The sequence below is a fragment of the Histomonas meleagridis genome (genome assembly GCF_020186115.1).
Source record: "Histomonas meleagridis strain 2922-C6/04-10x chromosome Unknown contig_40, whole genome shotgun sequence".
Lineage (NCBI taxonomy): Eukaryota > Parabasalia > Tritrichomonadida > Dientamoebidae > Histomonas > Histomonas meleagridis.
Window position 1 is genome coordinate 216,076 of NW_027150884.1, and position 25,544 is coordinate 241,619.

Consider the following 25,544-nt stretch of genomic DNA (forward strand, 5'->3'; position numbering starts at 1 on the left):
AAACAATAAACGTATATTAAAGTGCTTTCCAGCTTTTCAAAATTTGAGTTAAACCAAAAAAATTGTGAAAGCTATATTCAATTCTTTTCTGACAGCGGTTATTTAGGGGTTGTTTGATCGAACAAATCAAATGAATATATTGAGCATAAAAATATTGTACTTCTAAAATATTTCTTTTGTCATTCTGTTGGTTGAATTTATAGCTTGTCACTAAGCCCACAGAATAATTTTTGAGCTTAAGGAGAGTGACGATTGGATGCTAGAAATGGAAACCGTTTGTTTTTAATGTGTTTATTATATATTTTGATCTTATTCGAAATTAAACTTTAAAAATATCCAATTCTTTATTCGTTTTATTTCAATAAAAATAAATTCAATTTTTAATTTAATTGCAAGATAACATAAAAAAACAACATTTTTAAAACAGATCTGTTCTCTTAGAAGAATTCAGTCATCTTGTGCAAATATGGGCAATCAACAGGGTTGATTGAATTCCCTGGCTCACACACCGATAGAAAGGGGCACCCCTTACATGGCGTCTTTGAGATGGGGCACGCCAGTGGCTGCATCGGGCCTGGCTTGAGAGTATTCCCTATTTTAAAGATCTGGCCGCTGCTTATTGTAGCTGTTACCAATTGTTCGGCTTCATCATCATTATAACGAAGATTTCCAATGCCAGATGATTTGATCTTTCGCTTTAATTCTCCTACTGTGATACCTGGCTGGTTTATAACAAATTGCACTACGTGGGGAAGAAGTTGGTCGATTAGCTCTGAGTTAAAAGTTGATCCAGAAAACCATATTCCACCTGTGACTTCTGATGAAGGATCAATCTCAAATAAGAATAGATTTTTCTTTTTGTCTGTGACAGAAGTAACTTCTTTTATAAGTTCTCTTTGTTTCATTTGGTTGAGAATTTGAACAAATTGCTTTTCATCAAGATTTGTTTTTTTCTTGATGTCACCTCTCCAAATTCCCTTATCGCCAGCTTGTTCAATTAATGAATATATTCTGTGGTGTTCTTCATTTAGTCCAGAAAATTTATCTGCAAGTTCATCTGGAACATATCTATAAGTATTTCGACCATCTTCTGTTTGTATATTACGAACATTACCATTACTAATAAGATGTCTAAGGAACTTAAATAAAACTGTTGTTTCGATCGGACCACCTTCAACTTCAAGAGCCTGTTTAATTTCTTCAGGAGAAAAATTTCTCTCTGGTTGCTCTTGAAAAACATTCATAAAGCGTGCTATCATCGCTCTTTGTTTAATTTCTTCACGTTTTGATGCAATTTGTTTAGAAGCAGCAGACATGAAACTAAAGCCAAAGCTTTGGCTTCTTCTTAAAAAGTCGAATTTTTGAATTCATATTGATCGTAAACCTCTTTTTGTGCAAATGGAAAGTTTCAGAATCATGATTGTTAGATCAAAATAAAATTTTGAAGTATTCCCAAGAATAACTTTATGAAATGTCTCGAATTGCCATTTCGAAAGTAAATTTAACTTTTAACCTTAGAACACATTCCACATCATTCGAAACGATGATAAGAATACGTTTAGATTCAGTTTGCTTTGGCTTGGCCACCCACCAATAAATCCACAATTAACAAATATATTTTATGAATATATAATTATTTTTTAATGAGGAAATGATTTTGGAATGATTATACTTAATAATTAAAGAAATGTTTAGAAATCATAAGTGAAATTTGAACCGTAACTCAATTTCTTTTAATTAGAAAGACTTAAACTTAAGCGATTTATGCTTTCTCTTTAGTTACTTCATTGCTCACTATATGTGGGAATATAGAAGGAAAAAGGGCAGGTTTTTTGGCAAACCAAATAGACTTTTTAAATACAATATATTCAAACCGTTGTTTTTAAAAGAAAATTCAAAGAACTAAATTTAATACAAAAGTGTCATTACTCAGACTCGAATGCAAGCAAGCGATCCTGACTTCCTTTTGAAAATTGTCCTTATTGGTGATTCAGGCGTTGGTAAGACCAACCTACTTTCTCGCTTTACAAGAGATCAATTCAATCCAGAATCTAAATCAACAATTGGTGTTGAATTTGCAACAAAGACAATGGAGATTGAAGGCAAAACTGTAAAAGCACAGATTTGGGATACCGCCGGTCAAGAACGTTATCGTGCTATCACTTCCGCTTATTATCGAGGTGCAATTGGCGCTCTTCTTCTTTATGATATTTCCGCAGCTCTCACATTTAGCTCTCTTTCTAGGTGGCTCCAAGAACTTCGTGAGAATGCTGACAGCAATATTGTTGTTATGCTCGTTGGTAACAAATGCGACCTTAGTGAACTCAGAGCTGTTACCACCGAAGAAGGAATTGGTTTTGCTAAGAGCGAAAACCTTCTTTTCATTGAAACATCTGCTCGTCAAAGCATGAATGTTCAAGAAGCTTTCACAACTTTGATCACAGAAGTTGTTCACCGCCTTTCCAAGAACGATCTCTCTAAAGACAGTGGTTCACCATCTCAACCTGAAAGAGGCGTTTCAATCACAAGCCAAGACAAGCCAAAGAAGAATGGTGGATGCTGCAAATAAAGTTCGTCGTAAAAAATCCTTTACTCGATTCTATAATAGCAATGTTGTTTCTATTTTTTTAGCTTCTTGAAATGAAAAGTGTCGCCTTTATGTGAAAAGTGACGGATATTTTACCATCTTTTTCAAATAGATAATTTCGCTACCAACTTTTTTTTATATTTAAATGTTTTGGCAATTGGGAAATAAGAAATACCTTAGAGTTGGCACATGAACGAAATGCAATTTCATAATCGTTGTGTACGGAAACTCTCAAAAATCATTTAATTTTCGAGTAAACCACTCGAAAAGTGAAGAATAAGAGATAATTGATCGTTGTTAAAGCGATAGGAAAGTGACGGATGCATTTTTGGGATTTTTGAGAATTTTTATACAATTTGTGTACCAAAAATGATTTGAATGATTATCTATCCAAACAAACTACTCAATTATTTCACAGTGTGGATGAAAATCTGTTCAATTTCCACTTTTTGAGTAATTTATACATCATGTGTTATTTGTGAATAAAATATTCAAAATTCATAATAAAATTTGAATAGGATCCGTTCTTGAAATATTATAAATGTGAACATTATATCAAATAATTATAATTTATTAGCAGTGTTTTTTATTTCAACCATTTCGCCGTGTGTTGATGAAATTTCATTGATGGACCTGTATGTTGGCCCTTCACCAAAACAATCTTAAAATGAACAATTTTTATTTAACATGAATATTTTAATTTTTTTTTCTATCTTCATTCGAGGATTTTAATATATATTTTGTGAAATCAATTTATCAAAAAATTTATTTGTTTTAACAAAGAGCGATTTCAACATCATTTTTCACACAAACAATTGAAACATTTGAATCAACAACTGAAACTATTACTATCACTTAAATAGTATTTTGAGTTATCAAGAATATGAAAATGCAATCAAAAACAAAATCAACACAGAAAATGTTATTAATTTATCTCTCTCTCATATTGAAGTAGATCCATTTGCCAAATATTTTAAAGAGAACAATTTTATATGAATGTAATGTTTTTATTGTATTTGCTATAATAAACATATAATATATAATAGAAGGAAACACAAGACCCGTAAACAACAAAAATGTTTGTATCTAATAAATAATTATTTTGTTCTTAAAATATGTTTATTTATATCTGACTGACAAATTTTTCTTCTTTTAAATCGTCTGCAAATGGATCTTCTTCAATATTTGAATTATTAATCCCAAATGAAAATGTATTATCTATTTCATTAATTTTATTATTATTTTCATCTGAAATATTCATTTCTTCTTCATTTTGTTTCCGCTTCTTATTTTGATATTTAATCATAAATATTATGATTATCATTATAAATACAATAATTATTACAATTACAATAACAATTATAATGATAATTAATGTATTATTATCATTAGTGTTTATTATTACATCTTCGATATAAGAAATATAAAAGAAATTCGAATAATAAGTAAAATATTCCGGAAAATATATAATTGTATAATTGTAATATATGAAATCGACATAAATATATTTAGTTTCAGATTCAATGAAAGTAACTGAATAAGATTTTAAGAACGTATAATAATAAATTGATAAAGTTTTTATTAACGATAAAGAATAAGTTAAAGTATAAGTGTTAACGAAAGTAAAATTCATCGAAAATGTATTGACATAAGTGTTTGAATCAAAATTACTTTTTGATTTCGTAAATGTATTTAATTTCGTAAATGTATTTGAGTTAGTGAATGTGCGTGTTGGCTGGAGACATTCGTCAAGTGTTGCTCCCTTAGTAATTTCCATATTTCCAAATGTTTCATTTTGATATGTTTCTATTGTCATAACTCTTGTCGCATTGATATTAACAAATGCATCATTTTGTATTTCTGGTGAAATTTCTCCATTAAAATGAATACATTGAAGTGATGTACAATTAGTAAATGCACATGAATTAATATAATGAACATTTTCATCAATAAAAATTCTTTCTAAATTATTACAATAAGCAAATGTATAATTCATAATAGAAATGACTGATTTAGGAATTGTAAATGTTTTACTTTTCATATTCGGATAACTAATAATTTGTGTAATTACTTTATTATATAAAACGCCATCGTTTTCATAATTCGAATATTTGAAATTTTTTTCTGAAACATTAATAAATTGAAGTTTCGTACATTCTAAAAATGGATTCCCAATTGAAGTAACTGCACTTGGTATATAAATATTCACAAGGTTTGTACATCCTCTGAATGCATCTGAGCCAATACTTCGGACGCCTTCATATAATGTTATCGTTTCAAGTCCTATACATTTGTAAAATGCATTATCACTAATGCTATTACAACGGATTGTAATGTTATTTAATGAAATACATTCTGCAAATGCACCACCTCCAATTCCACTCATTAATTTATCTGGAAATTGGACATGTTCTAATTTTGGACATGATGCAAATGCTCTACTATTTATATTTCCAACTGTTTCTCCAATTATTACTGTTGTTAATAAAGGCCATTCTCTGAATATATAACTTTCAATCACGCCAACATTAATAATTATAATACGCTCTGTTACATTCATATAATATTTTTAATAATCAATGAAGTCAGATATTGTGAGATTTTTTGTCTCTTCGTCATATGATTGCTTTGTATTAACAAAAAATATAAGCAATAAAATCAGAATAACTTCGTTTTTTTGATGAATGCTTTTCTGATTAAAATAAATTTTGGAAAGAAAAGTAAAAACAAAAAATATAAATACGAACAAAGTTATATTTGAATATATAGATGTAATTAATGCATTAAATATCTTTGGTAGATTTTTAAGAATATTATTGCTGAAATTCATTGATAAATTACATTGAAAACTTTCATTAAAATGATATATATTATGTAGGATATGAAAGATTGCAGTTATTTTGGAATATAAATACGAAGTTATGAAATTTGAAGAAACGAAATGTTAAAAACCTATTCTGTTGTTATCTAGAGAATTGTTGAATGAAACGCATTGCAGTAAATGATCTATGTTGTTTGCTGTTCGAATTTTTTGTAAAAATATTTTACTTTTTATGTGTTCACTCTTGTTACTTGGCATGTAACTAATGCTTTTGTTATGCACATGTATGTTCATTGTTTTATTATGAATAAAAGGATTAGAATAATATTTATATGACATAAAAACATGTTTGTTGGAATTTACGAGTAGGATGAAAGTGCCAATGTGAATTAATGTTATCATCAATTGAGAATATCCATCATATTTCATTGATTTGGTATATGCGTTTCCAATATAAATCTACTTTGGTTGTAACAAAAAACCTATAATTTTTCATTAGAAATGTGTGTAACAGCTGTTTTTTGATGTGACACGCGAGTTTTTTTCGAAATTATTTTAAATGTAAAGGCACACACATGAAGCATTAAATGACATGAAAAGATTTCATTTACTTGCTCATAAGTGAGGACTCGACATTTGAATGGGATTTAAGGGAAAACGACAAAAAACAACCAACTTTTTATGAAAAAAAAGTTTCAATTGAATGTTCAATCAACTTTTGTGTGTCAATGGTACCGATCATTTTTAATACAAAAAAATGAAAATATAAATCTAAATATCTATATTTGGAATTGGTTATAGAATAAAAAAAAGATATATATAATAAAACACATCATATGTTATTTATGAATTAAATATTCAAAATTTAATAAGAAAATTTGAATAGGACTTGTTCTCTTTTGTTGAACAAGCTGGTGATAAAAATCGGCGATATCGTTTTAACTTTTTGAACGTGTTCTATTAAAGCCGATAGGAAAGTGCTGGTTATCCACAAGATATAGCAGAAAAAGCACTTTTCTAATAATTTACTTCGTTAACTTTTTGATGGCATATATGGTCATATAATATTCAACAAAAACAGCCATGCTGAAAAATTTTGAAAAATTTAAAGAAAAGGCTCGGACATATATAGAGCCTAATGATTATGGTATCTTTGTATCACAAGACAATATATTTCGGATTGAAAGACCATCTGTTTTTATTGGAAGAGCATCACCAAAATGCCATCCAGATATTGATTTATCAGAATATCAAAATCAAGATGTATCACGCGAGCATTGCCTTCTAACACTTTGTTCTGATCGTAATTTTTATCTTGAAGTAATATCAAGAGATGTAATTGTGAACACCAAAATTTTTTATAAAGGCACACAAATACGTCTAAATGATGGAGACATCATTGATTTAGGGGGCATTTCGCTTCTTTTTTTAGAAAACAAATCTTTTATTGAACAGATCCAAATTAAATGTGAAAATTAGAATCCTTTTAATAAAAAATAAATTATTTCAAATGTAATATAAAAGAATACTCAACGATCATTTTAATAAGCCATTACATGATATGACAAATGTAAAATTTTATTACTTCTCATCGATCAGTTGAATATATTTGAGGAGAGTTCCGCAAACTCCAAATCGTGAAATATTTTCTCAGGAATAATTTTATATACAGTTTGGCGATTATGAAAAACATTTTAATCTTTCATTACATTAAAAGTCATTAATTAAAAAAAATAAATTATAAAATAATATGAAATTTTATTTCAAACTCAAAAATATATAAAATATTTTCATTTAAAATTAATATTTCATACCAAGTGCGATACCATAACCAACTGAACTAATAATTAATACTGCGATAATCATTGTTACCCAACCAATTTTGAAATATTCTGGACCTTCTAAAAATGTTTCTTGTGTTAATTGATCTGGATAACCATAAACATGTTTACAAACACCACTAACTAATGCGTTAGGGAATGATGAAATATGAAATAGTTGTGCGCCACTAATCATAATTGCACTTAAACAAACAAATAAACTAACATGACCTGTATGTCTTCCTAAGATTGCGATAACTGGATAAAGGATTGAAGCAGCTGATGTAGAATTAATTAATGAACCAAGAATACCTTCGATAAGTAAAAAGATAGTTAAAAGTGGCCACATTGGAATAGATTCTAATGCACCTGATACTGATGAAAGTAAATCAAGAAGTCCGCTTAATTTCATAGCTTCACCAAGTGCAAGTCCTCCACCCATTAATGAAAGTGTTGACCAACGAATACTATGAAAATCTTCAGTATTTAACATACCTGATCCAAAAAATGAGATAACTGGGATTAATGCTGTAATACCTACATTACCAAGAACACTTGGAAATGTTTCTTCAAGTGTCCATAAAACTATAGTTAATATAGTAATAATACATGCATATGTATGTTTAATTGACCATGGATCATATTTTTCATTAGAATTTAATGTAATATTAATATGATCTGTTAATGGTTTAAAACGTAATATTAAATATAACCATTCTGCTACACAAATTAAGATTGATAATGGAAATCCAAAACACATCCAATCTGTAAATGAAATATTAATCTTTTCTGATGTTTGCATATATTGTAATGCTAATACATTTTGTGGTGATGCTATAGTTGTAGGCATTCCTCCACAATTACCACTCCATGCAATACCAAATAAAAATGCTTTAATAAATGGATCATTAGGATCTAATGAACGAATAATTGGCATCGTTAATGATAATACTAATGTCGTCGATGCTACATTAGATAAAAATGCTGCTATAAATAAATTAATTAACATTATCGTTAATAAAATCCACTTAGGATTTTTAGATAAACGTTTAAAAACAAACCCTGAAATACGATCTGTAATACGTAATTTAGATAAACATGCACTCATGGTCATAGATCCTAAAAATACAAAAATAATTGGATCCATAAACTTCCAAGCAAATGTAGATGCTAATGTAGATGCACTAATACGAAGACGTGTTTCTGAATCAATACCAACTCCAAACCAAACACATATAATAGGGATTAAATAAGCTGAAGCATATGCTGGAAGTCCTTCTGTTGACCATAAAAAATGCAACAGTAATTAATAATGCAAGACATGTATGTTCTGTTGGATATGATTTTAATATTGGGATAATATAAACAACTCCAAAGATTAATCCTGCTATAAGTGGAAGAAATGATACTTTTTGTTTTGGTGGAGTATCAACTGTTAAGTTCTCAGTAGTAAACGCTGATAATTCGTTGTCACTCTGGAAGATTAATGGTGACGGATCAGTTTGAAGAACAGCTGTGTTGCTCATCTTGAACGGTAGCACTTTTCCATATCGTTTTCATATCGTTTTATTATGGTCAAAATTGAATGTGCTTTATCGTTTTAATTCAATAAAAGTGACAAAATATGCCACATGCTTCTTTACAACACATGATATGCCAAATTCTTAATTGCAGATAAAGAGAAACTTACGTTTGGACTGTAGCCTATTTTTTCCTCATGGACTAATAAGAAATATCTGGGAAATGTATTAATTTGAATCATGTTTCTGATCAAATCGAAGAAACTCTTCGCTGAGGCTTTAGGAATTTTTGGAAACAATCGTTTCCAAAAAATAATACTTCATGTTGGTTGTTGGAAAAAATCATTTTAATGTTTCAAAATCTTCCCTATGTTCCTTTCTAGGTGATTTTTATTGTTTCGGAGCATGAAACATATCTTGGTTTTAGTTTTTTTGATGGAAGATAGGTTTTGGATGATCTCTTTTAAAATTTATTGTCAAACGCCACGTCGATCAAATTCAATTTAAATACAAGTGGGATGATTGGAATTGAATGGGATTTTGTGAGGAGTTAAAATGATTTTTTCGTGTTTGAATTACACCCCATTCATTTTTTCAATTGCGATTGAAAAACTTATTTAATTTTGAGGTTACAGCGATTCAAAAAGTGAAAAGTGATGGAAGACTCCACTCTCCAGGCCCCTCTCCTTTTACAAAGCGATTCGGAATTATCAGCGTTTACTACTGAGAACTTAACAGTTGATACTCCACCAAAACAAAAAGTATCATTTCTTCCACTTATAGCAGGATTAATCTTTGGAGTTGTTTATATTATCCCAATATTAAAATCATATCCAACAGAACATACATGTCTTGCATTATTAATTACTGTTGCATTTTTATGGTCAACAGAAGGACTTCCAGCATATGCTTCAGCTTATTTAATCCCTATTATATGTGTTTGGTTTGGAGTTGGTATTGATTCAGAAACACGTCTTCGTATTAGTGCATCTACATTAGCATCTACATTTGCTTGGAAGTTTATGGATCCAATTATTTTTGTATTTTTTAGGATCTATGACCATGAGTGCATGTTTATCTAAATTACGTATTACAGATCGTATTTCAGGGTTTGTTTTTAAACGTTTATCTAAAAATCCTAAGTGGATTTTATTAACGATAATGTTAATTAATTTATTTATAGCAGCATTTTTATCTAATGTAGCATCGACGACATTAGTATTATCATTAACGATGCCAATTATTCGTTCATTAGATCCTAATGATCCATTTATTAAAGCATTTTTATTTGGTATTGCATGGAGTGGTAATTGTGGAGGAATGCCTACAACTATAGCATCACCACAAAATGTATTAGCATTACAATATATGCAAACATCAGAAAAGATTAATATTTCATTTACAGATTGGATGTGTTTTGGATTTCCATTATCAATCTTAATTTGTGTAGCAGAATGGTTATATTTAATATTACGTTTTAAACCATTAACAGATCATATTAATATTACATTAAATTCTAATGAAACAATATGATCCATGGTGAATTAAACATACATATGCATGTATTATTACTATATTAACTATAGTTTTATGGACACTTTAAGAAACATTTCCAAGTGTTCTTGGTAATGTAGGTATTACAGCATTAATCCCAGTTATCTCATTTTTTTGGATCAGGTATGTTAAATACTGAAGATTTTCATAGTATTCGTTGGTCAACACTTTCATTAATGGGTGGAGGACTTGCACTTGGTGAAGCTATGAAATTAAGCGGACTTCTTGATTTACTTTCATCAGTATCAGGTGCATTAGAATCTATTCCAATGTGGCCACTTTTAACTATCTTTTTACTTATCGAAGGTATTCTTGGTTCATTAATTAATTCTACATCAGCTGCTTCAATCCTTTATCCAGTTATCGCAATCTTAGGAAGACATACAGGTCATGTTAGTTTATTTGTTTGTTTAAGTGCAATTATGATTAGTGGCGCACAACTATTTCATATTTCATCATTCCCTAACGCATTAGTTAGTGGTGTTTGTAAACATGTTTATGGTTATCCAGATCAATTAACACAAGAAACATTTTTTAGAAGGTCCAGAATATTTCAAAATTGGTTGGGTAACAATGATTATCGCAGTATTAATTATTAGTTCAGTTGGTTATGGTATCGCACTTGGTATGAAATATTAATTTTAAATGAAAATATTTTATATATTTTTGAGTTTGAAATAAAATTTCATATTATTTTATAATTTATTTTTTTAAGATGTTCCCATAAGATATTAATGAAATAACTTGAGAAGTAACAAAATTTTTGGTTATGTGAATCTTTAAAAAACTATCGAATAAGGAATTATCTTTTGAAAAAATGATTATAAATTATTTGGCAAAATGTGTTCCTCGTTAAATAAATTCAACAAGACATCAAAATGAAAATATGAACATATAAGTTGGATGATTTATTTTAAATGATTGCAAACAAGAAGTTGAATATAATGAAAGATTATTAAATTATTTTCCTGATTAACCAAAGGTTAATCTTTTACTTTATCATTTGGAATCACTTCAAAAATATGGATTTAATTTTAAAGAACTTAATCAACTTATTCATCGCTTTTAATTCATTACCGGGACAAATTTTGAAACATTCAATTTTTCTAATCGATTCAGATCAAAATTGAGATTGATTAACGGTGAATCGGTGAAAATTTCTATACGAAACAAAGATTGAGAATTACTTCATTTTTATTTTGATGTCAATGGAAGAACCACTTCTTGCAAATGCTGAAATTGATGTTACAACAGATAATGTAACAGAAATACCTTCACAAGAAAAAATAGAAACACAACAAGAAGAAATAAATCTCATTTCATTTGATGAAAATGATGAACAACAAGAACAAAAAGAGAATCAAAAAGAAGAAGAAAAAATAAACATCAATAATAAAGACGAAACATCTTCATGTCAAATAATCAAGAATGGATTTATAAGAGCTATTGAATTTGCAGATAGTGTTACATGTCAATGTGTTGATAAAGTAAAACAATTACATGTCACGCAAGTCCTTTCTAATGTATTTGGGAAGATGTGTCATGCAGTTGATAATTCCACGATTACAATTTTTTCATTTATTCCAAAGTAAAAGTAAAAAGAATCATTTAAAAAACAGAATAGATAATATTTAATAATAATTTGATTTTTAAAGTTATGTTTATGAAGACCGTTTACTAAGGATAAACGTTCTATTAATAAAAGAAAAATGAGGAGCAAAAAACCAGTTCTTATTGAAGAAAAAAAAAACCCGAAAGAGAAAGAGAAAGAAAATAATCCTCCAAAAAAAATAAAAAAAGAAGTTATTTCAAGTATTTCAAACCCACTTTTAACTCCTTTTAATTGGAATGGTTATGATGTATTTTTAATTATGATTCTTGTTATATTAGGTACATTTAGTCGATTTTGGATTATTCAATATCCACGACATCTAGTTTCATTTGAAAGTAACCAAATTCATGTTCTTAATTCGTTTCTTAATGGATCTTTATATGTTGATAAACAACCACCATTTGGAAGTTATATTTTATCACAGTTAGCGAAATTTTCGAGTATGATCTTTCGTATGAAATGCCACGAACAGAATATAATTATACATATCATAATATGAAATATGTTTCACTTCGTTCTATTCCTGCATTTTTTTTCAACATTAACGATTCCAATTTCATATTTTATAGTTCGAAGTTTTGGGGGTAATCGTTTTACATCATTTTCGACAGGACTTTTTGTAATGTTTGATTTCTTATTGATTTCGCTTGGCCGACATTGTTTTACAGATGGACTTTTACAATTTTTTATTTCAGTTTCAGTACTTTTTTCATCACTTTCTACACATTTTAAAGTTGGAAGTATTTATCACAGTATATTATATTTAATTTCAGTTATTTTTTCAGGATTTTCATTGTCAACGAATCTGAATGCTTTTGGAGTTTGCATCTTTTCATTATTATTTAGTCAATTTCGTCTTCGACTTCTTTTAACAGGAATTATTATTCCAATTTTTATCTTTTTATCTCATTTTCTATTCAAGTTATATCAGAGCCATATAAATCAGAGCATTCTTGGTCATTACCACAAGAATATCAAGACACATTACTTTCACCAGGACAAATTTATAATATTCAACATAAATTAATTCTTCGACACAGCATTGAACTTATTAAAGAAATGTTTCGATTACGTCAATTAACATTTGTTGATAAATCTGAATGGTATTTATGGCCAATTATGGGATGTAAATGGAATATTTTATGGACACAAATGAATCGATTTGTTTCATCATTTGGTAATTTTATTGTTTGGGGGATAATATTTCTTATTGTAATTTATTTGATTCTTAAAATGCTCATTCGCCATCGAATTGAAAGACCGCTTGATAAACTTTGTGTTGGTTATGTTATTTGTTTAATTTATTATATTCAAGGGTTAAATGAACGTGCAATTTGCGATTATGAAATATCAGATCTTTTTGGTCTTTGGCTTTTAGCGCTTTTTATTGAAACAGAATTTAATGAAAGTGTTTATGGATTTGTTCTTCCATTGTTAAATATTATTACAGTTGTCATTTTTTATTTATGGAGTCCATTAGTTTATGGATATGAACATTTTGATCAACGCTTTCTTCCATATTTTGCAAAATAAATTTTAACTTTTATAAATATATTTTTTTTTTTTTCATTTTTTCATTTTTTGTGACCAAATAATGATTCAATAATGAAAAGTGACGAAAAATTAATAATTTTTTTCTTCTTTATTTAATGGATTCACAATCATTAGGGATATGTATTTCTATTACGAATGAATTTATGTCACGTCCATTAAATGCATTTTTTTTAAATCCAGTTAGTAACGACGAGTTACCCGGATATTCTGAAGTTATTTCAAACCCTATGGATTTTTCACAGATTGAAAGTAAATTAAGCCAACATTTATATCGAAATACATCAGAATGGTATAAAGATGTTTGTTTGATTTATGAGAACGCAGTTCAATATCATACAGAAACTAGTATTTGGGGTATTATAGCCACACAATTATTACATGATTTTGAAAAGATGGCCAAAGGATTAAATTTTCAAAGTCGTGAAGAATATTTTGAAAGTCTTTCTAAAGAAACGATTAAATTTGGGAAACTTATTTCATCATCACCACATAAATATGAGAATGATTCATTTCTTCAAGGATGTATCAAACGTTCAGAAAGTGTTACTCGTTTTCCACAAGAAAAGGTTGGTTACATTCTTGATAAACTAACAGAGCATTCAGACGAAGAAATTGTTCGAATTTCTATTCTTTATATTATTAAAAGCATGCACAAAGATCCACCTTTAACATATGAAGACGACACAGTTACCATTGATTTTGATAAATTGAAAGATCAAACATTAAATGCGTTATATTTATATTTTCAAAGTCTCTAATAATTTATACATGAATGAATAAATGAATAAATAAATAAATATAATAATAATAATAAAAATATTTTTTTGTTGACAAAAATCAGTCAAATCAATAAACGTCCACCGTGTAATAATTGATTTGGTCATTCAAAAGAAAAGATGGAAACAGTTACATGGGAAACATTATTAAGTTCAGAACCTCGTTTACTTGATGCAGCCAAGAAATTATGGCCATCACCAACATTAATTCAACAAAAAGTTATCCCTTTAGCATTAGAAGGTAAAGATATTTTAGCACGAGCACAAACGGGTAGTGGTAAAACAGCGTCTTATATTATACCTATTTTAATTGGAATTTTACGTTCACCACTTCCATGGAGTTATAAAGCTTTAATTTTAGTTCCTACACGAGAATTATGTAAACAAGTTAAGATGCAATTTGAAGAATTATCACGTTATTGTCATATTTCTATAACACATTTAGGTGATGATGTTTCACTTGCGTCACAACGAGTTGCTTTAACAGCCAATCCACCCGCAATTATTATTAGTACACCTGCACGTATTACATTATTATCACTTAATATTTATAAGAATATTTCATTTTTTAGTTATAGACGAGTCAGATCAACAGTTAGGATTAGATCATGGCCCAGACATTGAACAAATTATTAGCAAACTTCCATCTACACGACAATCATTTTTAATGTCAGCTACATTAGGCGATGAAATTGAACGACTTCAAACGTTAGTTTTAAATTGTCCAGTTCGTATTGATATTCAAGAAGAAAGTCGTAGTAATCATTTAATGCATTATTATATTAAAGTTGAAGAACAACGTAAATATGAAGTATTTTATGCTTTACTTCAAAACAGAAGTATTGGACGACGAATTCTTTTATTTGTTAATAATAGTAATAATGGATATCGAGTTCGATTATTTTTAGAACGATTTAGTATTAAATCATCAGTTTTAAATTCACAATTACCAGTAGCATCACGTATTCATATTTTACAAGAATTTAATCGTGGTGGTATTGATGTATTAGTTGCTATTGATGAAGATAATGAAATTTTTAGTCATGAATTTAGTGCATCACGAGGTATTGATTTTCAAAACATTGATTGTGTTATTAATTTTGAAGTTCCTAAAACTATTGAACAATATATTCATCGTGTTGGTCGTACAGCACGAGGTATGAAAGAAGGTATTGCTATTACATTTATTAATAATGAGAAAGATATTGAATTTATAACAGAATATCTTCGAACACAAGAAAACAATGAAATTCGACGATTTGATTTTAATGTTACTGATGCGGAAATCTTTCGATATCGAGTTAGTTCAGTCTTAGAAAGTATTACGAAGACACAAATTAAATCATCTAAACGCATTGATATTAAACGTGAATTATTAAATAGTGAACGCTTGAAGAGTCATTTTGAAGAAAATCCAGCCGATTTGCAAATGCTTAAACACGATTCGTCACTTCTTCCATCTCGTGTTGACAAGAATCTTCGAGTTTTACCCGATTATTTAGGTAACCAAATTCGACGGCAACAAAAATCCACTCACACAAAAGGCGCGCGAAGCGAAAATGAATTCCACGCACACACGTAATCAATTAGCGAAACTTGACAGTATCAACGCCGCGATTAAGAAACATAAACATAAGAACAAAAATCGACGTCATTAACATATAAATAGATAAATACATACACAAATATAATGTTATGAAGAATGATAAATAATAAATTTAATAAATAATTATTATATAGAAATAATTTGTATTTTATTTTTATTTTTATTTTTTAATAATTTGATGAAATGTAATATAAAATGTTATACATCGATATCAAAAAATATTAAATATTTGGACCTGAATCATCAACTTCAGTCACTGCTCAAAAAACATGAAACTGTTGAACGTAACTCTATATGAAAATGGTTTTTATTAGAGAAAATGTATATGCAATTGAGAATAATGCATTTTGTTCGTGTAAAAATCATATATTCATTAATGTTACAAATGAAAATTTATATTTTTCTAATTAAAAACTATGGAATTTTATATGGAAAACACATCAAGATGGTAATGATTAACCTTATGAATACTATCACAAAAAAAGAATACATTTACTAAATCATCTGATTCCATTTGTTATTTCAAATTTATTTACTTTTTTTTATTCAAATGGTATAAAATTGACTAATACAATAACATTAACACAAACATTCTCTGTTACACAAATAATTAATTATAATTTGACGTACGATTTCATTTTCTGTTTCTATTTACATTTTTTGTTGAATTATGTTTGGAAATAAATTTTTTCTGAATATATTATTGTTGTATATTTAATATTTTATATTATGGCAATTTTTTTACAATTATATATATATCAAAGTGAAAAAAACGATAATAAAAACACAATAATAATTATAAGTGTTTGTGTTGCTGTTGTTGTAATTATAATAATTGCAATACTTGTCATCATTTGTATTCGAATTCATAACAAAAAACAATTAAGTAATGAACTAGAAGTAAAAAGTTTCCGAGATAATCAATGAATAATATTAATGAAGGCCCATTTGCAGATGATTTTATAGAAGATAAATTTATTTATCATATTTATTGTATAAACGCAGGATGAGCAATTAAGAAAAATTAACAATAATTTCTTTTGATATAAAAAAAAATATATGTTTTACCTTTAAAATCTGTATTGATTAGCCTGTTGTCATGTTTTCAATACTTCTCAAGCAATATTATAATGTTTGTCTTTTCAAGGGATTTTTTATGTAACTACATAATATCGGTGATTTGAATTAAAATATATTAATAATAATTGATGATAGTTGCGATTATTTTATATGTGCATTTATGACATTTCTAATACCAAAAGAAAATCATTAGTTTGAACCGAAATAATAATTAATGATATTGTATGTGTTTCGATATACTGTATTTAAAAAATAATCGTGTTGATTTATTTAGGAAAATAATCTTATAAAATTTCCCAACTTGCAAATGTTATTTGTGAAGATGATATATAATCCAATTATAAGAACAAATGTATATTATCAAATAATTTTAACTCATTTTAATGGAGTGAAAGTAGGTAATAGTATATTGAGGGTAAATACATCAAAATATAAAAATTACATTTAAAGTAACAAGTTATTTTATATCATTATAAGGCTATCAAGCATAAGTTTATAAAATTTACAAGGGAGAAAATGCAATAACGAAAGAAAACGCATTCTTGTATATTAAATATTATGAATTAAACTTGGGATGATAAATGATTGATAGAATTTGATTAATGGTCCCAATTTTTTATAGTATCCATATTTTTTTGAAGCTATCAATAACGCACATTGAGTTCCTTAACTTGTTTCAATATAAAATTATTTAAAAATATAACATTTTATATTACATTTCATCAAATTATTAAAAAATAAAAATAAAAATAAAATACAAATTATTTCTATATAATAATTATTTATTAAATTTATTATTTATCATTCTTCATAACATTATATTTGTGTATGTATTTATCTATTTATATGTTAATGACGTCGATTTTTGTTCTTATGTTTATGTTTCTTAATCGCGGCGTTGATACTGTCAAGTTTCGCTAATTGATTACGTGTGTGCGTGGAATTCATTTTCGCTTCGCGCGCCTTTTGTGTGAGTGGATTTTGTTGCCGTCGAATTTGGTTACCTAAATAATCGGGTAAAACTCGAAGATTCTTGTCAACACGAGATGGAAGAAGTGACGAATCGTGTTTAAGCATTTGCAAATCGGCTGGATTTTCTTCAAAATGACTCTTCAAGCGTTCACTATTTAATAATTCACGTTTAATATCAATGCGTTTAGATGATTTAATTTGTGTCTTCGTAATACTTTCTAAGACTGAACTAACTCGATATCGAAAGATTTCCGCATCAGTAACATTAAAATCAAATCGTCGAATTTCATTGTTTTCTTGTGTTCGAAGATATTCTGTTATAAATTCAATATCTTTCTCATTATTAATAAATGTAATAGCAATACCTTCTTTCATACCTCGTGCTGTACGACCAACACGATGAATATATTGTTCAATAGTTTTAGGAACTTCAAAATTAATAACACAATCAATGTTTTGAAAATCAATACCTCGTGATGCACTAAATTCATGACTAAAAATTTCATTATCTTCATCAATAGCAACTAATACATCAATACCACCACGATTAAATTCTTGTAAAATATGAATACGTGATGCTACTGGTAATTGTGAATTTAAAACTGATGATTTAATACTAAATCGTTCTAAAAATAATCGAACTCGATATCCATTATTACTATTATTAACAAATAAAAGAATTCGTCGTCCAATACTTCTTTTTTGAAGTAAAGCATAAAATACTTCATATTTACGTTGTTCTTCAACTTTAATATAATAATGCATTAAATGATTACTACGACTTTCTTCTTGAATATCAATACGAACTGGACAATTTAAAACTAACGTTTGAAGTCGTTCAATTTCATCGCCTAATGTAGCTGACATTAAAAATGATTGTCGTGTAGATGGAAGTTTGCTAATAATTTGTTCAATGTCTGGGCCATGATCTAATCCTAACTGTTGATCTGACTCGTCTATAACTAAAAATGAAATATTCTTATAAATATTAAGTGATAATAATGTAATACGTGCAGGTGTACTAATAATAATTGCGGGTGGATTGGCTGTTAAAGCAACTCGTTGTGACGCAAGTGAAACATCATCACCTAAATGTGTTATAGAAATATGACAATAACGTGATAATTCTTCAAATTGCATCTTAACTTGTTTACATAATTCTCGTGTAGGAACTAAAATTAAAGCTTTATAACTCCATGGAAGTGGTGAACGTAAAATTCCAATTAAAATAGGTATAATATAAGACGCTGTTTTACCACTACCCGTTTGTGCTCGTGCTAAAATATCTTTACCTTCTAATGCTAAAGGGATAACTTTTTTGTTGAATTAATGTTGGTGATGGCCATAATTTCTTGGCTGCATCAAGTAAACGAGGTTCTGAACTTAATAATGTTTACCATGTAACTGTTTCCATCGTTTCTTTTGAATGACCAAATCAATTATTACACGGTGGACGTTTATTGATTTGACTGATTTAAAAAAAAAAAAAAAATATTTTTATTATTATTATTATATTTATTTATTTATTCATTTATTCATTCATGTATAAATTATTAGAGACTTTGAAAATATAAATATAACGCATTTAATGTTTGATCTTTCAATTTATCAAAATCAATGGTAACTGTGTCGTCTTCATATGTTAAAGGTGGATCTTTGTGCATGCTTTTTAATAATATAAAGAATAGAAATTCGAACAATTTCTTCGTCTGAATGCTCTGTTAGTTTATCAAGAATGTAACCAACCTTTTCTTGTGGAAAACGAGTAACACTTTCTGAACGTTTGATACATCCTTGAAGAAATGAATCATTCTCATATTTATGTGGTGATGATGAAATAAGTTTCCCAAATTTAATCGTTTCTTTAGAAAGACTTTCAAAATATTCTTCACGACTTTGAAAATTTAATCCTTTGGCCATCTTTTTAAAAATCATGTAATAATTGTGTGGCTATAATACCCCAAATACTAGTTTCTGTATGATATTGAACTGCGTTCTCATAAATCAAACAAACATCTTTATACCATTCTGATGTATTTCGATATAAATGTTGGCTTAATTTACTTTCAATCTGTGAAAAATCCATAGGGTTTGAAATAACTTCAGAATATCCGGGTAACTCGTCGTTACTAACTGGATTTAAAAAAAATGCATTTAATGGACGTGACATAAATTCATTCGTAATAGAAATACATATCCCTAATGATTGTGAATCCATTAAATAAAGAAGAAAAAAAATTATTAATTTTTCGTCACTTTTCATTATTGAATCATTATTTGGTCACAAAAAATGAAAAAATGAAAAAAAAAAAAATATATTTATAAAAGTTAAAATTTATTTTGCAAAATATGGAAGAAAGCGTTGATCAAAATGTTCATATCCATAAACTAATGGACTCCATAAATAAAAAATGACAACTGTAATAATATTTAACAATGGAAGAACAAATCCATAAACACTTTCATTAAATTCTGTTTCAATAAAAAGCGCTAAAAGCCAAAGACCAAAAAGATCTGATATTTCATAATCGCAAATTGCACGTTCATTTAACCCTTGAATATAATAAATTAAACAAATAACATAACCAACACAAAGTTTATCAAGCGGTCTTTCAATTCGATGGCGAATGAGCATTTTAAGAATCAAATAAATTACAATAAGAAATATTATCCCCCCAAACAATAAAATTACCAAATGATGAAACAAATCGATTCATTTGTGTCCATAAAATATTCCATTTACATCCCATAATTGGCCATAAATACCATTCAGATTTATCAACAAATGTTAATTGACGTAATCGAAACATTTCTTTAATAAGTTCAATGCTGTGTCGAAGAATTAATTTATGTTGAATATTATAAATTTGTCCTGGTGAAAGTAATGTGTCTTGATATTCTTGTGGTAATGACCAAGAATGCTCTGATTTATATGGCTCTGATATAACTTGAATAGAAAATGAGATAAAAAAGATAAAAATTGGAATAATAATTCCTGTTAAAAGAAGTCGAAGACGAAATTGACTAAATAATAATGAAAAGATGCAAACTCCAAAAGCATTCAGATTCGTTGACAATGAAAATCCTGAAAAAATAACTGAAATTAAATATAATATACTGTGATAAATACTTCCAACTTTAAAATGTGTAGAAAGTGATGAAAAAAAGTACTGAAACTGAAATAAAAAATTGTAAAAGTCCATCTGTAAAACAATGTCGGCCAAGCGAAATCAATAAGAAATCAAACATTACAAAAAGTCCTGTCGAAAATGATGTAAAACGATTACCCCCAAAACTTCGAACTATAAAATATGAAATTGGAATCGTTAATGTTGAAAAAAATGCAGGAATAGAACGAAGTGAAACATATTTCATATTATGATATGTATAATTATATTCTGTTCGTGGCATTTCATACGAAAGATCATACTCCGAAAATTTCGCTAACTGTGATAAAATATAACTTCCAAATGGTGGTTGTTTATCAACATATAAAGATCCATTAAGAAACGAATTAAGAACATGAATTTGGTTACTTTCAAATGAAACTAGATGTCGTGGATATTGAATAATCCAAAATCGACTAAATGTACCTAATATAACAAGAATCATAATTAAAAATACATCATAACCATTCCAATGAAAAGGAGTTAAAAGTGGGTTTGAAATACTTGAAATAACTTCTTTTTTAATTCCTTGAGGAGGATTATTTTCTTTCTCTTTCTCTTTCGAATTTTTCTTTTCTTCAATAAGAACTGGTTTTTTGCTCCTCATTTTTCTTTTATTAATAGAACGTTTATCCTTAGTAAACGGTCGTCATAAACATAAATTTAAAAATAAAATTATTATTAAATATTATTTATTCTGTTTTTAAATGATTCTTTTTACTTTTACTTTGGAATAAATGAAAAATTGTAATCGTGGAATTATCAACTGCATGACACATCTTCCCAAATACATTAGAAAGGACTTGCGTGACATGTAATTGTTTTACTTTATCAACACATTGACATGTAACACTATCTGCAAATTCAATAGCTCTTATAAATCCATTCTTGATTATTTGACATGAAGATGTTTCGTCTTTATTATTGATGTTTATTTTTTTTCTTCTTCTTTTTGATTCTCTTTTTGTTCTTGTTGTTCATCATTTTCATCAAATGAAATGAGATTTATTTCTTCTTGTTGTGTTTCTATTTTTTCTTGTGAAGGTATTTCTGTTACATTATCTGTTGTAACATCAATTTCAGCATTTGCAAGAAGTGGTTCTTCCATTGACATCAAAATAAAAATGAAGTAATTCTCCAATCTTTGTTTCGTATAGAAATTTTCACCGATTCACCGTTAATCAATCTCAATTTTGATCTGAATCGATTAGAAAAATTGAATGTTTCAAAATTTGTCCCGGTAATGAATTAAAAGCGATGAATAAGTTGATTAAGTTCTTTAAAATTAAACATAAATAAAAAGCAAATTCTTAAAGGTTGTGAAAAGAATTTTTTGTCAGTCACATAATTAAATATTTTTAGTTAATTTACATATTTTTTATTAAATTTTTCATTCTTTCGAAAACAATAACTGAAATTTTATACCATCGCCACCGCTATAATTTTCTTCAAGTTTATCTCTTATTTCTTGATGATTTTTCAAGAATATTTTTAAGAATGCGATTATTCCTTTTATGGTAACCTCATCTAATTTCAAATGAATTTGTTTTCTTTTTGTTAAAAATATCACATCAATTAATTTGTCACAAATTAATTCGATGTGATTCTGTAACAATTCGATATTCTTTAGCACGTCCATACTCAAAGAAATCAAATCTTTTAAGATTTTTGGTATTGTATAAAATGAAAACTGTAAACAATTTTCAAACAAATTATCAATGTTTTCATTTTGATAATTAATAATTTGCTTCTTTAATAACAATAAAATTATTTTTGTAACAAATGGTAATATATTTTCTTCTTCATCTTTATCATCGTCATCGTCATCTTCCTCTTCATAACCTGAATTATATTGGAAAGATGGAAGTGTGAAAATTAAATCATTAAAATCATTTATAAAATCTGAATAATTTTCGACTATCAAAGCTAAAGACTCTGCAATTAAAGCAAGTTCAGAACTAAATGTATAGTCTAAAAAGTGCACAGGCTTAACCAAAAATTTATAAATTATATTTATATTTTCTTGGGAATCAATTTTATAATTTTTCAAAATTTCAACAACAGGATTCAAAACGTTCAAAAGCATTGAATTTTGAACGGAGTAAAGCCAAGAAATTATCTTATCGACGAGGAATCCACTTTTTGAAGGGAAGACTCTAATAAAAGCAGCGTAAAGTAAAAACAAAAATTCATTTAAAGATGAATTCATATAAGGAGGATAATTTCTTAATATATAAAATGATCCATTTATAGAATCTTGAATAAACGGGACAAATAAATCCCCGTCAACTTTTTTACTTAAGATAATTTTCGTTAAAAGATTACAAAATGAAACAAAAGTGTTCTTCGTCGAAACATAATTCGCCATTTTCCGAACAACAGTAATTATTAGACTTAATTTATCTGCTTCGATTAGATCAATAAGGTTAAGAATGGAGTTAGAAAGTACTAATTGAGCTTTAGCTATACGTGAAGAACATAAAGGTAATATACAATTAAACGATTTTAATGCAAATGATTGAAATGGTTTATTCTTTGTAATTAAACTTAAACAGAATAATATATAGTAACGATTAGTTTGATCAAACGAAGGATTATTAACATTATTAATTATATCATTTATATGATTTTGTATGATATTAATAGAGAATTTACTATTTAAACATGACGCACCTGCAAATAATGAAATGGTTCCAATTGTAATTCCGTTTTCTTTTATGAAATCATTTGAATATTCGATATCATCCTCGAAAATATCATAACAATCAATGGTATCAATAATAAAACTTAATAATAACAAACAATTATCCTTTAAATAAATTGGTGAATTTTTATCGTGAATAACTTTATGAATATAATTAATTAAAACTTTTATTTCTTGTTTTGTTTTTGGTTTGTTTTCATTGTTATTGAAATCTAAAGGTTCATTTTCATCTTCTTCAAGTTCTTCAACTTCACTGATAGCTAAAATATAATGTTTAATAAGATGATTATATTTATGAAGTCGATCCTTTGATATGTTTGGCATTATTGTTAATAATGATTCAATCGAAATCGGCGAAATGATTGTTAATGAATCAATTAATGTTTTCATCGATTGTGTAACAAGATAAAATAACGAAGGATCTTGCGTAGTTAATAAATTAACTAATATATCAAATATTGAATCGGAAATAGCATTCGAATCATCATAAAAATAATCAGAATAAATCTTTAATAATATGCAGCCAATGCCTTGATTTAATGGATCACCCTTAAGTAATCGTTTTATGGTTTTAAAGAGAGTGGGCAAATAATTGTCGTTTTCTAATAACGTTTTTGATATTAATGCATACGATAACATCGCTCCGGGCGATTCTTTATCTTTGATGTATTGCAAAAATTCTTCAATTAATCCAGATGAATAAGAACGATCAGAAAGAATAGTTTCAGTAAGGTCGTTGATTTCATGATATGGAATGTCTGAGGGAGTTTTTAAAATTGAATCAAATATTGTGACAAAAGATTTTAATATGATGAAACAATCAAAGGTATTCAAAAATGTTGATATATAAAGTAGAGGAAATATTAACTTGAGTTGGTCATTTGGAGATAAAGATTCATTTTGAAGTGAAATGATGTCTTTTTGAATTTGGGGGTCTATGTTCGTTACTTCATCAGGATTTTCATCGCAGTACCTAGTAATATATGGCAAAATGGGAATTATTTGTTCAACATCAGATGTTTGTGAATAAAATTCCCTAATTAAGGACTGAGTATCAAATGTTTCAATTTGATCTGTGTCATCAGAGAAGTCAGATGAGACAAAGGCATTAATTAATTTCTGGAATATTTCTGGGATTTTCTTTCCAGACATAATAGGGGTACCCCATTTCAATTAACCGTCAATGAATAAAAAACCGTTTATTATCAATTGACTTTAAATCATCATTTTCGGGAATTACTGATTTAAGCCACAGCTTAGGGCTGATAAATGGTAAGTTTATATATATATATATATATGTATATATATATTATGATTATTTACAATTCAACAAATGAAAACAGTTGTATCTATATTAAAAATATGATCTTTTTATTTGTTTGCTAAAAACTATTTATAGGTGCCTACTTTAGTTTCAAATTTTCAAATCGGAAAAAAATCATTTTACTATTTTTACTAATGTCTCATTTATTCAAATTATATTTGAACAATAAATTTCTCATCATTAAAATCATCTGCAAATGGGTCTTCTTCGATGTTTTTATTTGACATTCCTCCTATAAATGTATTTGCACTTTCATTATTTTCTTCGTCATTATCATTTTCATAAATTATGTTATTACTTATTTGTTTATTATTTCGAATACGAATTATTATTTCAATGAGAACGATAATTACAATTACTATTATAATGGAAACGCATACAGAGATAATAATTATATTTTTATTCATATCATCAGATTGTAATTGTTCATTTGTATATATAATAGTG

At 27.7% G+C, this 25,544-nt stretch overlaps 8 protein-coding genes across 8 annotated transcripts; 5 read left to right on the forward strand and 3 right to left on the reverse strand.

The window, feature by feature from the left end:
* Positions 1–437: 437 nt before the first annotated feature.
* Positions 438–1,316, reverse strand: GO595_006090 (RNA polymerase Rpc34; the record flags this gene model as incomplete). The annotated part of the gene is made up of 1 exon (XM_067919404.1): positions 438–1,316. One exon carries the CDS (start codon positions 1,314–1,316, stop codon positions 438–440), a length of 879 nt encoding a protein of 292 aa, XP_067773686.1.
* Positions 1,317–1,939: 623 nt separating this feature from the next.
* GO595_006091 (ras-related protein RABA2a-like) lies at positions 1,940–2,569 on the forward strand (the record flags this gene model as incomplete). Its single annotated transcript, XM_067919405.1, has 1 exon — positions 1,940–2,569. One exon carries the CDS (start codon positions 1,940–1,942, stop codon positions 2,567–2,569), a length of 630 nt encoding a protein of 209 aa, XP_067773687.1.
* Positions 2,570–7,208: 4,639 nt separating this feature from the next.
* GO595_006092 (Sodium:sulfate symporter transmembrane region family protein) lies at positions 7,209–8,165 on the reverse strand (the record flags this gene model as incomplete). Its single annotated transcript, XM_067919406.1, has 1 exon — positions 7,209–8,165. One exon carries the CDS (start codon positions 8,163–8,165, stop codon positions 7,209–7,211), a length of 957 nt encoding a protein of 318 aa, XP_067773688.1.
* A 1,239-nt stretch (positions 8,166–9,404) lies between these two features.
* GO595_006093 (Sodium:sulfate symporter transmembrane region family protein) lies at positions 9,405–9,830 on the forward strand (the record flags this gene model as incomplete). Its single annotated transcript, XM_067919409.1, has 1 exon — positions 9,405–9,830. The coding sequence occupies one exon, from the start codon at positions 9,405–9,407 to the stop codon at positions 9,828–9,830; it is 426 nt and encodes a 141-aa protein (XP_067773689.1).
* Positions 9,831–10,478: 648 nt separating this feature from the next.
* GO595_006094 (Sodium:sulfate symporter transmembrane region family protein) lies at positions 10,479–10,901 on the forward strand (the record flags this gene model as incomplete). The annotated part of the gene is made up of 1 exon (XM_067919410.1): positions 10,479–10,901. One exon carries the CDS (start codon positions 10,479–10,481, stop codon positions 10,899–10,901), a length of 423 nt encoding a protein of 140 aa, XP_067773690.1.
* Positions 10,902–11,504: 603 nt separating this feature from the next.
* GO595_006095 (uncharacterized protein) lies at positions 11,505–11,894 on the forward strand (the record flags this gene model as incomplete). The annotated part of the gene is made up of 1 exon (XM_067919411.1): positions 11,505–11,894. One exon carries the CDS (start codon positions 11,505–11,507, stop codon positions 11,892–11,894), a length of 390 nt encoding a protein of 129 aa, XP_067773691.1.
* A 2,470-nt stretch (positions 11,895–14,364) lies between these two features.
* GO595_006096 (ATP-dependent RNA helicase dbp9) lies at positions 14,365–15,826 on the forward strand (the record flags this gene model as incomplete). The annotated part of the gene is made up of 2 exons (XM_067919412.1): positions 14,365–14,755; positions 14,844–15,826. The coding sequence occupies 2 exons, from the start codon at positions 14,365–14,367 to the stop codon at positions 15,824–15,826; spliced, it is 1,374 nt and encodes a 457-aa protein (XP_067773692.1).
* A 1,953-nt stretch (positions 15,827–17,779) lies between these two features.
* GO595_006097 (putative ATP-dependent RNA helicase DDX56) lies at positions 17,780–19,042 on the reverse strand (the record flags this gene model as incomplete). The annotated part of the gene is made up of 1 exon (XM_067919413.1): positions 17,780–19,042. The coding sequence occupies one exon, from the start codon at positions 19,040–19,042 to the stop codon at positions 17,780–17,782; it is 1,263 nt and encodes a 420-aa protein (XP_067773693.1).
* Between the last annotated feature and the right edge of the window lie 6,502 nt (positions 19,043–25,544).